At 43.2% G+C, this 16,380-nt stretch overlaps 1 protein-coding gene across 7 annotated transcripts in view; it reads right to left on the bottom strand.

Moving 5' to 3' along the window:
- The window catches only part of PIKFYVE (phosphoinositide kinase, FYVE-type zinc finger containing), a 103,914-nt gene that overhangs the window by 49,218 nt on the left and 38,316 nt on the right, over positions 1–16,380 (bottom strand). For 5 of the 7 annotated variants that reach the window (XM_084819038.1, XM_084819005.1, XM_084818997.1 and 2 more), the window contains 6 exons: positions 14,998–15,155; positions 14,000–14,111; positions 8,589–8,736; positions 7,928–8,095; positions 1,772–1,834; positions 260–389 (listed from right to left, as the gene is read on the bottom strand). In XM_084819038.1, the coding sequence (XP_084675164.1) occupies positions 260–389; positions 1,772–1,834; positions 7,928–8,095; positions 8,589–8,736; positions 14,000–14,111; positions 14,998–15,155 (779 nt within the window). The remainder of the gene's footprint in view (positions 1–259; positions 390–1,771; positions 1,835–7,927; positions 8,096–8,588; positions 8,737–13,999; positions 14,112–14,997; positions 15,156–16,380) is intronic. The other 2 variants (XM_084819030.1, XM_084819020.1) reach the window with 1 other exon arrangement.

The raw sequence follows: 16,380 nt of genomic DNA, 5'->3' as shown, positions 1-16,380 counted from the left end.
CTTCAAATCACAGATTTGGGGATTTTAAAAGACACTTCCAGACCCCAAATATCAGCAGCATATCATGACCATCTACACCTGCGTAAGACACATCTCATTACAAGATATATATTCTGTCAAGAGTTTTCACTGAGAGGCACTCAATGCAACTGAAAAGGGAATTCAGATTTACTCCCGGACTTTTGTTAGCTTGCAGATCACAGCCCTTTGTTTGAAGAACAATATCCATGTGAAGTCTAGTCACATCATCCCAACTTACAGCAACCTCTCCATGGCTTGCTTTTCCCCATTTTCCTCCCTGAGCAGTTCCAGATTGCTGTTGTGCCAGCCTAACGGTGTGAAAAACAGCTCTTTGGATTTTTCTTCAACCCTCCGATTAAATAGCGACTCTAAAAAAACACAAAAAATGGGAAAGCTGTAAGATTACATCTCAATCCATACATTAGGTTCTTTCAAGACTAAGGACTTGAGAGGACTTGACGCATGACATTTTCCTACATGGATTCATATGGGAATGTGGCCCTTGAGAGGCTTTTACTGGCCCTAAGCAATCAATTCTGTAGTTTACTTGCATCATCAGTGCTCTATTTCTCATGCTTTTGCTATCAACAAGGTCACAAGCAGAGAAGATACTGTACAATGTGGAGGCTGGGATCGAAAAACAGGTATATCTGAGCAGGGAATTCCGCAGATCCATGTAAGTTCTAGGCTTCAGCTTCCCCAAACGGCACCCTCCATGCACACAGTCACAAGGCAAAATACTTTTGAAATGGAGGAGTTTTCGAGAGCTGCTTCTGGTAGCACATGGGTGCGGTGGGAGTTGTTCCAAGACAAAAATCCTCGCCAGACACTTCCCCAACTGGTGTCTTCCAGATGTTTTGGACTGCAGCTCCCAGCATCCCTAACCACTGGCTGTGCTGGCTGGGGCTGATGGGAGGTGACATCCAAAACATATGGAGGAATCCAGGTTGGGGAAAGCTGCGCTAGCAGATGGAGGAGAAGAGCAGTGCCCAGAAGTGAAGATTCATTAGAACAGACTAGAAGTGCACACGAGAATTTTAAACAGACTGTGACCACTGAATCAAATGCAGCTGGTATGGTGGCAAAGTTCCTTTTTTTAAAGTGACAATTCGAATCAATCTGAAGTGCTTGTTGTCAAAATAAGCTGCCTGCTGTGGTAAAAGCAAACTTATAGAACCAGTTTTCATCCATTTGGCATTTAAAAGGAAGGATATAAAAACCTATTATGATTTTAAAGACATGAGACGGACTAGCATTTCCAGAGATTTCCTTTAATACATTCTTTTAGAGAAAGTTATTCGGCAGAACAGCTTTGCTAACTGTAAACTGTACAGGGAGCAGGGTTTTAAATAGACCTAAACAATACTCGCTTGTTGACTTGGCCAGTAACTGATGAAACCCAGAAACAGGTGCTGACTTACTTGCATTATGCAAGGGGAAGGAGTGTATACGAAGTGCTAGTCATCGGTCAGAGTGAGCTTCAGGTAGCTTCTTGTGTGTGCTGACACAGAAAAGCTTGAGAGAATATTCATCCAAAGTGAAAAACAGACCACACACACACACACACACAAAACAGAAGCCAAGAGGACAGAAGTGCATCGTTCGGCTATATTCAAAAGGCAGATGCGGGGGCTGGCAAAGACTTCATCGCGACCATATTTGCTCTAATTTAATGCGTTCAAATCCTTTTACCAAAAGGGGGCTGTTTACTCAACATTATCCGGGCCCATTTTCCCCGCTTTCAACTTACCTTTGATAAAAGCGTCGCTTATGGAGATCATTTGTTGTCCTCCGTTGTCAGCAATCAAGTACTCTGAAAGGAGAGAGAAAATATGGAAATGGGAGGGGAAAACAAAAGAAATGACAGGTTGTGCTGGTGTGTTACTATAATTATATGGCTTACACACCCACTCCACCGGACAAAAAAGAAGTGACTCATTTCATGTGATTAGTCACTGTTGTAGAAACAACCCCAAGATCTTCCCATTCTCTCTTGCTGAGCCCGAGTGTTGGCTTGGCTGCCAAATAATGAATTATGCTGTTACGGAAACAGCTTGACATAAAAGAGAAACTGAACAGAGGATATTTCCCCAATACACATATGCCTCAGGACAAGCAAGTTAGGAACATAGGAAGCTGCCTTATACAGAGTCAGGCCACTGGTGCATCTAGCCCAGTACCGTCAACACTGACTGGCAGCAGCTTTCCAGTGTTCCAGGCAGGAGTTTTTCCTGCCCTACCTGGAGATGCTGGGGATCGAACCTAGGACCTTCTGCATGCAAAGCAGGGGCACTGCCACTGAGCCATGGCCTTTCCCTTGTTAAAAAACAACAACAACAACATTGGATTCTTGCATACAGGTGAAGAGCAGTGTACTGCTCCCCATATCCTTTCCGCCAATAAGCAACTGCTACCCAGCAGGATGCCTTGGGAATACATAACGCAGCCAAGGTCTCAGGTTCTCAGTATTGTGTCAAAATATGCACTTAAGTTTGGGGTAATCACAATTTGTAACAGAGATATGGGCTGGGGGGTTGTGTTCAACAAACTGACATTCAGATGCAAAGGTGTGGAAGGTGAGCTAACTCTACAGCCAAGACAATTGGACCCAAACTGCAGACTGACACTTCTATAATCTCACTTTTGCAAATGAATTATCGCCTTGACAACTAAACCGGCTGAAGAAAAACCTAGTTTTCCGAACCTGCCCTGCTGCCCTAGAACAGTTACACCTGGATAAGGAAACTGACAGCTCAAGGGGATGTTTCAGTACAATCAGCCTCTACAGTGACTGGGTTCACACAACATGCTAACCCACGCTCAGTGGTTGAGTGTAGGCTGTTGCTGAACCGTGGGTTATTGTGTTGTCTGAACACAGCCAGGATAGCTTGTCAACTGTGCAGCGTGGCTTATTTTTTTGAACAAGCCACCTTGAGAACCCATGGCATGTTGCTGGGTTGTTCAGTGTGGTTAACAAGCCACATTGCATGGTTAACAAGCCACCCTGCAGAAAATGTCCTGGATTCAGACAACACGCTACAGGTTAGCCTCAGTGTAAACATGCTTTCCCAAAAGGGCCCCCAGGTCTGTGGAATTGTCCAGTGGCCTCATGAATCCTGTTTCCCAAGGGCAAGTTAAGAATCTCTCTTGGTTTCATTTTCCAGCAAGTCATACCCCAAACACCAACCAGGCTCCCAGAAACATCACCCAAACACCCCTCTCAATCCTCGGTCCCTCAGTTCCCCAGAATGTGGGTTACACAGTTCACAAATGCTACTATAAAAATGTTCAAATACAACATCACACAACATGAGGAAGTACTGAGCTGCTCTATCACAGGCATTGCAAGGTGTTCATAATCTCCATTTGCCAAAAAAAAATTCTAACATGAGAAACCTTCCATAAGAAACCTTCCAATGTACAATTGAAATAGGAATTGCTGCGCTTATTAACATTTTTAATGCTTATTCTTTTAAAAGCAGAAAAGCTAGCAACATTGATCTGAGCACTACACTAGTATCAAGCTTCAGGAATACACAGACATAGTTAAGATTAAAAAAAACAAGAGATCCCCATGGGTTTTAGTCAAAGAAAATTCACATTATTTCTGTTCCAAATACCTCTGTGGTGTACAAAAAGCATGGGCCAAATCTAAGTCCTCAGCTAGGCGATATCTTTATTAGGACCAACTAAAATGTCACAAAATAGCGAGCAAGCTTTTGGGTTCTCCAGAACTCTTCATCAGGCAGGATGTTAAGGGAAGGAAGGGGGCTGGCAGGGAGAGAAGGGAGAGGGAACTGAGAGTGCTTCCAGCAGGATTTTCATTCGTGCTTTTATTTAATCTGTCCCCTCGGGTATTGGAGGTCTTCTTCTTGTGTTGCTAAATGTTGCGGTGCAAGTGAGCTATGCCTCCCCTTCCCATGCTCCCACTGTCTCATGGGAAGGAGTAGGGAAGAGGCATAAAATCCATACCTGGGGGCAGCTCACACACCTCCCTTCAAGGGAAAGCACGCCTGCCCCGTCACATGTTACAAAAGCAGCATGACTCACTTTCTCTTTCACTACTAGCAAGAGGGGCTCTGGCATTACTTCTGTATATCATTTCTAACCGACCAGGCATACAGCTACACCACTGCACTGTGTAAATTAGCACACACTTCTACTCATTGGCAGTCATCTTATTCTGCATGCAGAATTTGCTCCTCCCTTTTGCTTTCAGCAGGCACACTAGTCTGCATTACTTGGACTGACCAGCAAGTTTCCAGTGAGGCACAAGGCACAGAAGAATTCCTCACTGACAGATAAAAGTATGCTTGTGCTCAAGGGAAAACACACTGCTAGGTTTCAGTCTGTCAGTCCTTGTATGATAGGGACACGGCCTTGACATCTCTCCGCAAGTACAAAGCTATTATTTTGACTTTCGATTTCTAATTCATTTTAGGGTTAGTAGGCTTAAGTTATGGAGCCTCTAGGAGAATTCTACAGCTCCTCAGAAGGTTCTCCTGAGAACATGGATTTTTAAACAGTGGCCCCTGGTATATTTTCAAAGTGGCCTCTGATACCACGGTAAAGACATTAGAAGAAAATGCTGGAGGCCTTCTTCAGAACAACAGTGGCTGACACAATTCAAACTCAATTTTCTCCGCACCACATTGGACACTATACTGAGCAAGCAGGGTGGACAAAGCTCTGAAGAGCATTTCCTTGGCTAATAAACATCCACACAGAAACCCTGTTTGCATGTGCCGCCACCATTTTGAATATGTAACCTCTGATCAGCCTGATCAGAGGTTGCTCTGTCACATCCGAACCTGGACAGTATGAGTTAATTGTGGGTTAAACAACCCGCAGTCAACCTACAATTAGTTGTTATGTTTGCTGTGGTTTGTTTAACCCATGATTAACCCATGATGTCCAGGTTCAGCCATAACGTAAGGACATGTGTTGGTCTGGATAGCACACCCAAACCACAATTGTGATCCAAAACACAAAGGTAAAAGACTAATTTCCCTAAGACAATACATTGACATCGCTATTCTGAAGTTGTAGGATGGAACAAGGAGACATTACCTTTATGTTATGATCCACATTTCGCTCTACAGCTGGTCCTGTTGACAATTTGTAAAGACCAGGAATATCTAGACGTTAATATTTTTATTTGCTGCTGATATTTTTATCCAACTGGTTTATCTAACTTACCTGATTTCATGTGCAATTTTAATGTTGTTGTTTTGGTGTAATCTAGTATTATTTTACTGACTATTGTAAACCACCTTGAGAGGAGAATATATCCTCAAAAGGGTGTTAAAATCGATTAAATATATAGATGAATGACCAAAAAACCACAATACTGGGGGGGGAAAACCACTCCTGCCTATTTGGGCTGTGGTAGCACAGCCCTCTGCCCAGCCAGAATCATTTTACTTCCCCCTCTACTATCTTTGCACTGTTGCTGCCTGTGCTAACTATTCATTTTCAGTTTATATGGCATAATAAAGTTAAGACCATTGCAGCTCCTCATGATCCATTTTTATTCCTCTGGCACTTTTTGGTAGGTTTGCATGCACCACACCAGGAATCAAGTGCCTCACTTCAAGAAAGCGAGCTCTGGATTGAACCATCTGCTCACCTTCTGCAGCAGTCTTAATAATAGGATGCTTTCATACACGGTATGCCTGCTTAAACTGACAAGTGCCATGGGATATACTTGAAGCCTGGATCTATCTTAATAAAAATAATAATTTGTGTTTTGCACTTCCCCAAAACATCTACATTTCTCATTACAGAAGGAATAGTAGTAATCAACAGGGGCAAAACATCAGGGTAGGCTTTCAGTGAAATTTAAGGATGCATTTCTGATTCTGTGGGAAGGGAAGATATGATATTTTAGTCTTTTAACTGTTTGCAATCTGCCCAGAGAACATTGGTTATTGGGCAGTTTAATATAATGAATGAATGAATGAATGAATGTTACCACTCAGTTAAAAGACATCTAAGAACAAGCAGCAGAATAAATGTGGCAACTGACATCACATGTTAACTTATCACTGTCTTGTGGCAAAGTAATGGTGATTCACAGCTGCTTTCAGAGGTCATGTACAATTTGAGCAAGTGGAGAAAGCATCATTCTGACCTCCTGATCTATGTCAGGGAAAGATCCAATATGCTCAGATCAAATGCCAGGCAGAGATAACCTATGGATTTATTGTTTCCATAAGTACTTTGGTCACATTTGTACAGCTATTGAACAAATTAACTTTGAACTGCTTTGCCAAGATTTCTTGTGAAATGCACACATTATTGAACACTTACAGATTGTTCTCCTGATAAACACCAACAGAACTTTTCAAAAGCATTCTGTACACATTACTGGCATGCAACAATTAATATTAGAAAAACAATTAGTGGTTAATTCACAAGCCAAAAAAAGAACTCCTATTACTACAGTTATTCCATGATATTAGTTTCATCATATAGCAACTAATATAGAATTTTAACTAAGTAGTGTTTTTGCATGTTACATGCATAGAATAATTCAACCACATACTGAATAACAGCACCTCAAACTTAAAGTTAAACTTGTTAGTTTCTCTCTTTAGGACTACATCTATGAGCAAGAGTGGACACAGGCAAATTTACCTTCTTTTATATACTTCCTTTTACAAAAACAAAATCCCCTAAATTCCATTGTGGTTTCTGTCAGGGAGTGATGTCAAAAGAAACAAGGAAGATGAAAAGGTCATATTCATCCACAATATCATTACTAGAGTTTACGTACTTGGGGTGGAGGGGGGAAAAACCCAGATATTTATTTTTATCAACAGTCCTTTGTTTTATACTTTTGAAGCAAAAAAAAAAAAGTTAGGATGGAGATGGTTCTAAACTGGCATTGCTACATCCAGAACTGCTGCATTAAGAAACTCAAGAGCATAAGTGTGCAATCCAATGCATGTTTAGACAGAAAAAGTCCTACTTTGGCTGGCTGGGGAATGCTGGGAGTTGTAGGATTTGTTTTCTGTGTAAACGTGCATAGGATTGCACCAGGGTGGTGGAAGCCAAACTTACAACTCACAAAAGCACCTTGCCAGTGAACAGAGAGGGAGAATTACCTGAGCCAGAGTAAGAAGTCAAATGCAAGCCTGATGTGTTCCACATCAGCACACCACCTACAGCAGGACTATGGTCCTTCCGCATGCCTGAACTCCAGGAAACACCATCTCCACCTTATATTGTCATCCAGCATGAAAGGCTGCTTAACAACAGATGTTCTACAGAACACCCTTAGGTTCTACGTGGACATGAGGTCTGTCACTGAGGAGCTATGTGAAAACACAGGCACATAGGAAGCTGCCTTATACAGAGTCAAACCATCTAGGCCAGTAGTGTTGACACTGACTGGCAGCAGCTCTCTGGGGTTTCAGGCAAGCGTCTTTCCCAGCCCTACCTGGAGATACCAGGGATCGAACCTGGGACCTTCTGCATGCAAAGCAGGTGCTCTAACACTGAGCTATGGCCCCTCCCCTAATTTGCACATACTAACTTGCACATACTAGGCTGATCAGTTGTCTACAGCAATTCAAAACCTTAGCCTTGGATCCAGTTGTGTCCTTCTGGCAGCGGAACAGAAACCACTGGAGGTTTACCCTACCCCACCCCACCCCACCCCCAAGCCCCTCCAGATCTGCTCCAGCGGGTTGACAGACCCTCTGAAGCAGACTGGGGGGAGGATGGGAAAGTCCACTACATGCAACACTGGGTTTAAGCCTGAGTTTCCTGACAGTGAGAGAAAGGCATGAGAGGAAATAGGACCAGTGGGGGGAAAGTGAGGAGGCAGTGCTCAGACAAATGGCTATCCAAGCGCTGCTTTTTCAACCACGTGCAACTCCAAGCGGCAACTACCTCATACCTTTTTGGTCGGCAGGGTGAGGGGGCACATGTGGGTATTTGGAGTGCTTCTTGATATGGAAGTTCACGTTGTCCAGCTCCACGTTCAGGCTGATGGAAGCAGCTGAGTCGCTGTCCATGGCAGACTGGAAGCTGCTGACTGAGGTACGCTTGCTAGGGCTGGCAGAATCTTTTAGATTTGAGTGAGGGGAAAAGAGAGAGAGAGAGAGAGAGATACAGGGAGGAGAGGTCGGGGGGGATTCAAATAATAGGTATCCATGAAGGTATCAAGGAGAGGAGAAAAATTATCTTAATTAAACAAAGCCCAGTGTGCAATGCTGAAGAGAGAGAGAGAACAGAAAGAAAGAGACAGTATTTTCATCCACTTATATCTCATGGCTTGGTTAGGATTTTGATGGTATTTCAAGACCATTTGCTCTTTTTTTTAAAGAGGCAGAGTGGCAGCCAGACTGTCATGCCCACATAGCTACAGTGCGAAGACCTTGTGCCAATTTGGAGGAGCCAGGGCGGGAAATCGATCTAGCAATCTGCACAGAAAATACTGCATCTGCTTAAGAGGATTAGATAAAGCTTTTATTTCTACACAACAGCAGGCACAGCAGAGCACAACTTTTACTTGCTGTGAAGACAGATATCCTCCGAAGAGGGACACGGAAACTCACTGGTCAAGTTGTCATCTCCTTCTTCTGCAATTTGTTCTGTGTCACTGTCATCAAACTTAATGTCTTTGAACCAGGATGGCTCAGAATGACCTTCCACAGAGTTGACAGAATCGCTGTCGGGAGAAGGCGTTTCAGAAAATTCCGTGCTCTGAAAGATGGCAAAGCAGAAATTTCTGGGGTTATTCTCACTAGCCTCCAAGCTGGAACAAGTATGGTTTCTTCATTAGAACATAAAGGGTTTTACATGAAGTACAAAAATATATGTTAATTCTAATTGCCTCAGAAGATACCATTTTCTATTTTTATGCTAACTGAGACAAAATAAAATGTGAACTATCATTTGGGGGCAGGGAGAAGGGGAGAGAATAGTTAAGGCTGCAGTCCTATGGAGATAAGTCTTCTGCCTCCGAACTCGGAGGCTGACAACTATCCAATGCAGAGCGGCTGGAGCACGGAGGTGCTCCTCATCTCCGTCTCCAGCCCCCCTGCATTTTTGGCTAGACAGGCGATTTCGCCTGTCTAGCTGGGGAGCTTCAGAGCAGCAGCAGGGAGGCCACACGGTGCAAAGGAAGCTGCATAATACAGCTTCCAGTCTTCTCCCCTCCCCCAGGACCACCCCCTTTTCCCCGTCTCCGCAATCCATTTCCAAGGGCAGAGATGTAGCTGGCCTGGAGAGAACCACGCCTGCTATGAGGGGTGGGGTGGGGGAGGGGAGCACGGTTTCTGGGCTCTGACCTCGGAGCCCTAGTTCTGAGGTCGGAGCCCAGAAACTGAAAAATCCTATGTCCCCCAAATGCTGTTTAGGGAACAGAGGATTGCATCCTAATATAATAATTATTGTTGTTGATTATGTGTGTGCATATGTGTGTCTGTGTGGGGGGTGTCTGTCTGCTTTCTCTGTTACCCATTATGAAAACAAAATGATAGGACTACCAAAATAATAAGGATTTTATAAAAATATACACTGAGGATGAATTCCACAGGATAAATAAGGGGGAGTAGAGGTAGATTCAGGTTTATTTGGAGGAGGAATCTGGAAGTCCGCAAATGCATAAGTACAAAGCAAAACAAAACATTGTAACGATTCTTTCAGTCATGTAACTGTTTTTAAAAGTAGCATAATATGGATGATAAAATGTTAACATGTTGATAAAAAAAATTAGAACCTATACATAAAATAATCAGGAAAGAAAATCAACAACAACAAATTCAGTATCATTAATGTGAATAAAGCAAGTAATGGACTGTTAATGAATATGGCGTAACACGGAGATTAGGAAAAAGCAAAGAAGAGCACGGAGCATGGCATGGAGAAATGTCTTATAATGCCAACTTTCCAGTATTAAAAGGGCTCTCCAACTATTCTGGAGAGCCAGAGTGCTTCCAGGTGAGTCTTCTATTGTGCAGTCACCATTTATAGGAGGTCTAGATTCAGTCAACTTCAATTTGTAACCCACCCATTTTATTCCACTGCTTCTTCCAGTAGGGAAAAAGCCAGAAAAAAACAAGTGAAAAAAACTGTAAGAAAAGATGGAACAGTTGCACAATGCCTTTTAACTGGTTGCCACCCAGTACATCTCGCAGAGTATTCAAATATGCACAGTAGACAAGAGAGTTCTAGATATATGCACATGTTTATGCTACAGGCCACTAAATATGGTGACCAAAGTATCCTTGTAATCTTGAAATCAACGTGTGTTGATTTAGAGGCACCCACATGCGGCTCTACACTAATACGTCAGTACTTCCCAGGGCTGGCGTCAAAGGTAGGCATGGTCGGCCACCTGCTGAGGGCCCACACCGCAGCTGGGCCCACCTGCATGTTTGCCTGCCCCTCACCATGGCCCAGACAGCCTTGGTGGTGAGAAGGAGGAGGAGCAGTGGATGCCGCTGCCTGCGTGCTCCCTGTCTCTCTGCTTGTCCAGCAAGCCAGCGGGAGCCATGCTGAGGGAGAGGAGGAAGAACAAGAGAAGCTGGGGACAGTGGCGGGAAGAAGGCAGGCTCACTGAGAGATGGGGGCCACTGAGGATGTCTAGCCCAAGGACCCTCAAACCTGGAGCTGGCACTGGTATTTCCAATTATATCTGCTACACCTCCACTTCATACTTGTGTAACATGCTTTACTTTCCCACATTAGACATGAAGATACCCGGTAAAAGCCACACTCCTCCCCCCAATATTCTACGGGCCTTACAGGCCCAGCGATCATTCCTCGTCTCCTTTGTATCCACACAGCTCATAACCTTACAGGAAGATTTACTGCAGCATCAGCTCCCTCCCATACCTAACACACCTCAGCTGGAAGCTGCTGCTAGAATGCTGGGACCCCAGCCAAGGGGTTGTGCTGAAACACAGCCCTTAACCCCAAGGTTAGTACTCTCTGCCCACAGAGGAAAGATACGCACTTCCCACTTGAGCAATTCTCTAGCCGACCAAACAAAAGTGATATCAACCTGTTCCACCTATAAGGCCAACTCTGACCTCTTCATAGATTAATTCTACAAAGGCAGCTCTGAAGCAAGGCTTGGGCATAACAGTACAGACTTCCAGGAACTGCCATTTAACTATTATTCGCCACAAAGGCAGGAAAACAGGGGTGGGCAACTGGTGGCCCTCCAGATGTTTTGGCCTACAACTCCCATCAGCCCTAGCCAGCATAGCCAGTGGTGAGGGATGATGGGAGTTGTAGGCCAAAACATCTGGAAGACCACAAGCTCCTTCTTTTACTGCAGGGGTAGGCAATTTGGTTTAAATTATAAGAATGCTGGCTCATCTTTGGCTTCCTGAAGCACTTAAAAAGCCAACAACTAGTTTTCTTCCCTGACATTCTGCCTCCTTCACCCTACCCAGGTGAGTCTCTCTAACACAAGTTATCTGGCATAGAGTCAAGTAGGCCTATGAAACACTGCGAGGAAATAAAAATGTAAAAGTTCTACATTGACGTAAAATTAAATTCTACACAAAACTAAGCCAAACTGAACTTTTTTTATGACGTGAATTAAGCCTATTTCACATAATTTCTCCTGCTCTGCATGTTTCACCATCCAATTCTATGCGTATTTTAACCAACCTCAGTTTTATTGGCATTCTGTTGTTGTTTTTAAATAATTTTAACATCATGTTTCATTCTTTCTATCTTCTGTTCATTTTATCTCTTGTTGTTCATCGCTCTGGAATCTGTTTAGATGTGAAGCAGTATACAAATGTTGTAAATAAATATTTTCTTAGCCCCATTTTGTTCAATAGGAGTTTACACAGGGTTGCAGCCTTACTGCGATTCTGCTACACATTCAGACTGGAGAAAGAGCTGTGCAAAGCACTAAAGTTTTGTCCATGAACACCTGAGACCTTATTCAAAAACCCCTCAGCCTTCCTGGATTTTAGCAGGCATTACCCACCCATTTGCAAGCCTCTCTTTGCAACCATTAAGGGCTAGAAGCCTTTCTTTCTGTAGAGAATTTATACTCCACTCTTCAGCCAAAAAGCCTCCCAAAGCAGCTTACAAATGACCAATCAAAATGAGAAATCCCTGCCTGCAGGATTGCAATCTAAAAGACATGACACAAAAGGGAAAATGAATGGGGAGGAAGGAGAAAAACAAGCAAACTCATGCACCAAATCTTAATTACTATTTTTTAATGGAAGTTGAATCCAATAGCTTTAGACTTTTTCTGTACTTGCACAATGACTGGTTATAAGGTATTCCCCAAGTCAGAATAGTTTAGGCTTGTACAAGCGTAACTAAGACAAAAAGAAAGGCAGACACACAATTTGTTCTTGGCTCTGAGCCACTCTTAAGCAGACTCAGAAGGGTAAGTGAAGGTGGCACCTTCCATGACCATTCCTACCTTGATACTGCAGTGCACAAGCCGGAACACCAGAAGCAAGCCAGGGAATAGATAGGAATCCAAGGCAGATAGCCTTTCACCCTGCATACTCCACATATACATGCCTGCAGAGGTACCTGCCCATGAGTCATCTGGCCCAGTGGCAACTAAACCAATCAGCTCGCCTCAACTCTGGGAAATGCAATCTCTGAAAAGCGCTTCCAGCCACCTAAGCCAATGTTTTCTGGATATTTACAGGCCCTGATGGCACAAGTGTGCAAGTTAGGGAAGTAGTGACCTAAATACACCAGAATATTTTGTCACTGCACTGTAGCCATTTCATTTTTTAAAACATCTTTCAGAAATCCTATGACGGGCCAATATTTTGTGCCAAGGGCCAATATTTTGTTCCAAGGCCATTTATCGCATTACATTTCCCTCACCGTGACACCGGAAGGGAGAACTGACCAGACAATGGGGAACCTGGCTTTATACCTCCTCTCCATATGCCCCGGTCATTTGGAGTACTGCAACAAGGAGTCAGACCAAGTCAAAGGCCTCTACAGGACTAGATATAAACCAAGCTTTCCATCAGTGAACTGCAAAGACCAGAACAGAACAAAACCTAATGGGTGTTATGTCTTACCTTTTGATACATTCAGAATTATACTTCCAGATCAGTGATGTATGTTACTTAGGGTGCTTCCAGATGAGGCCTTCATCCTGTAGTCGCCCTGCCTCATTCCTAGAATTTTATAGACGGGGGTCCAGACGTTGCCGTCTTCTACTTGTAACCCTCCTGTGTTTTCCCACTGCTTCTTTTGTCTTTCTTCTTTCCACAAAAAATCCATTAAGGAGGAAAGGACAGAAGATGTGCACAAAGCCTTTGGACTGGGAGCACTCGGAGCCCTCCATCTGGAAGCACCCTTGGTCAGAAAGCAACTGGTCTTGTGCTTTCAGCTATCCAGTTCATCCTCATAGTGAAAAGGCCATTACGGTCACAGACTTGGGCCTTTAGGAAACAACTAAATTGCCCGGCCCCTTTGTTTGAATTCGACTAAGTCAGGTAATTGACTTTTGCGTGGCAGATCTTTTCCTTACAGCCATCACAAAGCCCTTAATGAAGTCTGGTGAGAAAGCTTTCGGTGAGCAAATAATCCTACACAAACTGCCTGACTCTTAGATATGATAGGGTAGACTCAACTTATATATGTTTGATAACTGTAACTTTAGATCCCATTTCTAAAGATTACCTTCTTGGTTTAGAACTTACACTGTGATCCCACCCGCCCCCATCCCAACTTTTCTTCTCAAGTTACATGAGAAACGCTTCACTTTCTTGTTACTGCAAGTCTTAAGTAAATTAGTTTACTTTAGTGACTTATCAGAAATTACAGTGGCTTTCACACACCTCTTCAAACAACCAACAGACACCATGAATAACTGATTTTTGGAACACTACCAAGGCCATTAGGGGTTGGGCATCTGGGTGAAAAGCATCCAAAACAACTACACACCCATAGAAAACAAAAGAGTTCAAGCAGTCCAATTCACATGTGAAAGTACCATAAAAGAAGTCCATACCTGCAGTGGTCTGTAGAGTGCATACTCATCTCTAAAGATCTGATCATGGTGACTGACGCAATCCAGCCAACGGCCATCTACCAGTGCCTGTCCTATTGCAATAGCTTGAGCTCTGGAAGTAAGGCAGGTGTGAATCCTAAGTTAGTTACCAAATGTATTTATAGTCTAAAACAGGCATGAGGAACCTCTGGCCAGCAGGGCTTCGCCATCCAGCCCACCAGTTTCTTCTCCAGGCCCCACCCCCTCTCCCCAGGCAGGAGAAAGCTCTCGTCTCCAATCAGCAGTTGATCAGCTCAGCAGAGTAGCCAAAAAAACAATAATTTGTTGAAGAACGGTGGCCATATTACACCCATGGAAGGGGAACCACTGAACGAGCCCAACTATACTGATCTTACTGTAATAAATATTTTCTAAACAGTTAATTCTGTTTTATTCTAGATGAGAAAGGGGGTGGGATTCAGAATGGGAAGTGTTTTGAACCCTACCATGAATAGGGTTCATGTTTCATAAAATGGATGTAATCTATAAAACTATGGGGGGAAACTTAGAAAAAAAATTCCTTTATAAATGTTATCTAGTTATCTAATCCAAGGGTGGACAAGAAGACAGATCAGAATCTGCTGGTGGAACTCTGGGTGATTTCTATAGATGAGCAAGGGTTTCTGGCTCCCAACTGCAAGAGCAACAGCTAAAAAATTGCCCCCCAACTAAATTATGTTGCTGAAAAAAAGAAAGGGGGGCAGAAATAGATGTGTGTGTGTGAGAAAGGATTTGTGAGCTTAGTTCTAGAACCGATCACAAATTCCTGGGCCAATCATGTGCTCAGAGGCAACCTGTCCCCTAATTCTTAGCACATTTCTGCCTGCCTCAGACACTAGTTCACACCTGGCTCCAGAGAGAGGACCTTGGGCCTCTAGCAAAGAAAAGTATACCCCTCCCCAACCTAATCCCATGAGCTACAGAACATAGGAGAGGGAGAGTCCATCAGCCTCTGCTACCTGGTCGTGATGTGGCCATTCCTCATGAGCCAGTTGACCAGTTCCTTTCCTACAATGCAGTTGGGATGTGTGCGCAGCCAGTAACGGTGATCCTGGAACTCCATGCCGCTGTTGTGATGGCATATTTTCTTCCACAGGTCCTTTAACTGGACTGAGTCCTACAAGGCAAAAGCAAGGACAGTTGAGATAACAATGTCTGGTCGGCTTAAGTGTTCTTTCCCTGTCTTGAGCGGTGCAATTTTTACATCTGTTGCAAGTGATTTACAAAATGCCTTCCCCCTCAGATGTACTGAACTCAACACGGTTTTATGAACACACACTTTTTATTAAAAATTCAGTTCTTAGGGTTATCTTTTTTATTATGACTGCATGTGCTTACCAAAGAAAAAAACGATTTAAGTGTTGAGCTTCCTTTCACCATCGGACAGTTTGAGATACCACGTCTGTTGATTCTTTAAAGCAATAAAAGCCCTCTCAACATTTTGTGATCTTTGTTTTGTTTTTGTTAATTTTTTATTATTTAAAGTTTGTAAAGGTACAGCTTAATATACAACATATTATTTTCAGGATACAGAAATTGTGCCATTGGAAGTAGTTTATAGAATGTCCCTCCAAAATGTTTGTCATTTTGTCTACCTGACACTTTGCCCTGGAGAAAGCCATCTCCAGCCATGGAGCTGGGGATATGGTGCCCACGGGCATCCCAGAAATCTCCCTAGGTGCTCATTAAGCCCCCTGCCCCTCCCAATTTTTAATTTTTTAAAATTAAGAATATGTTACATTGCAGGCAGATTTCTTTTCATATATATGGTGGAACTGTTGGCTTGCCTAGATTTATTGGCAGCAAATCCTGGGTATTATATTCTCAGGTTGTGGGTAGGAATTTGGGTCTATCCCCTTTATTGGTATTGCTTAATGTTACTGATTTTGACATTGCTCATATCCAGAAATTGTTGATCATTAACATATTAATTGCTGCTAAAATTTTATGGGCTAGATATTGAAAGAGTGCTGGGTCCCCTTCTGGACATAGCAAAAATGGACCAGTTAATGAAGTCTGTACTTAGAGGAGAGGGAAGTGCACACAGAAATAATACCGCAGATAAATGAAATAGCATTACCCTATTTTGGAATAATAGTTGTGCTCATATAAGATTGGTCAGAATGTTGTTATTTATATAATTAGGTTGCCATTTCTGGTTTTCATTGACTGAGTTCACACAACATGATAACCCACACTCAAGGGTTGAGTGTGGGTTGTCGTTGAACCATGGGTTGTTGTTGAAACATCGGATGTCATGTCATCTGAACCCAGCCACAATAACAAACCATGGTTTGTTAACTAAGTAGGGATGGAACATTCCAGATAGCGCCATCACCAAA

Source organism: Heloderma suspectum, chromosome 1, assembly GCF_057233095.1.
Source record: "Heloderma suspectum isolate Gila_16-S chromosome 1, 16-S_ref, whole genome shotgun sequence".
NCBI classification, from domain to species: domain Eukaryota; kingdom Metazoa; phylum Chordata; class Lepidosauria; order Squamata; family Helodermatidae; genus Heloderma; species Heloderma suspectum.
The sequence above is the reverse complement of the archived record's forward strand: the minus strand, read 5'-3'. Positions and strand labels throughout refer to the sequence as shown.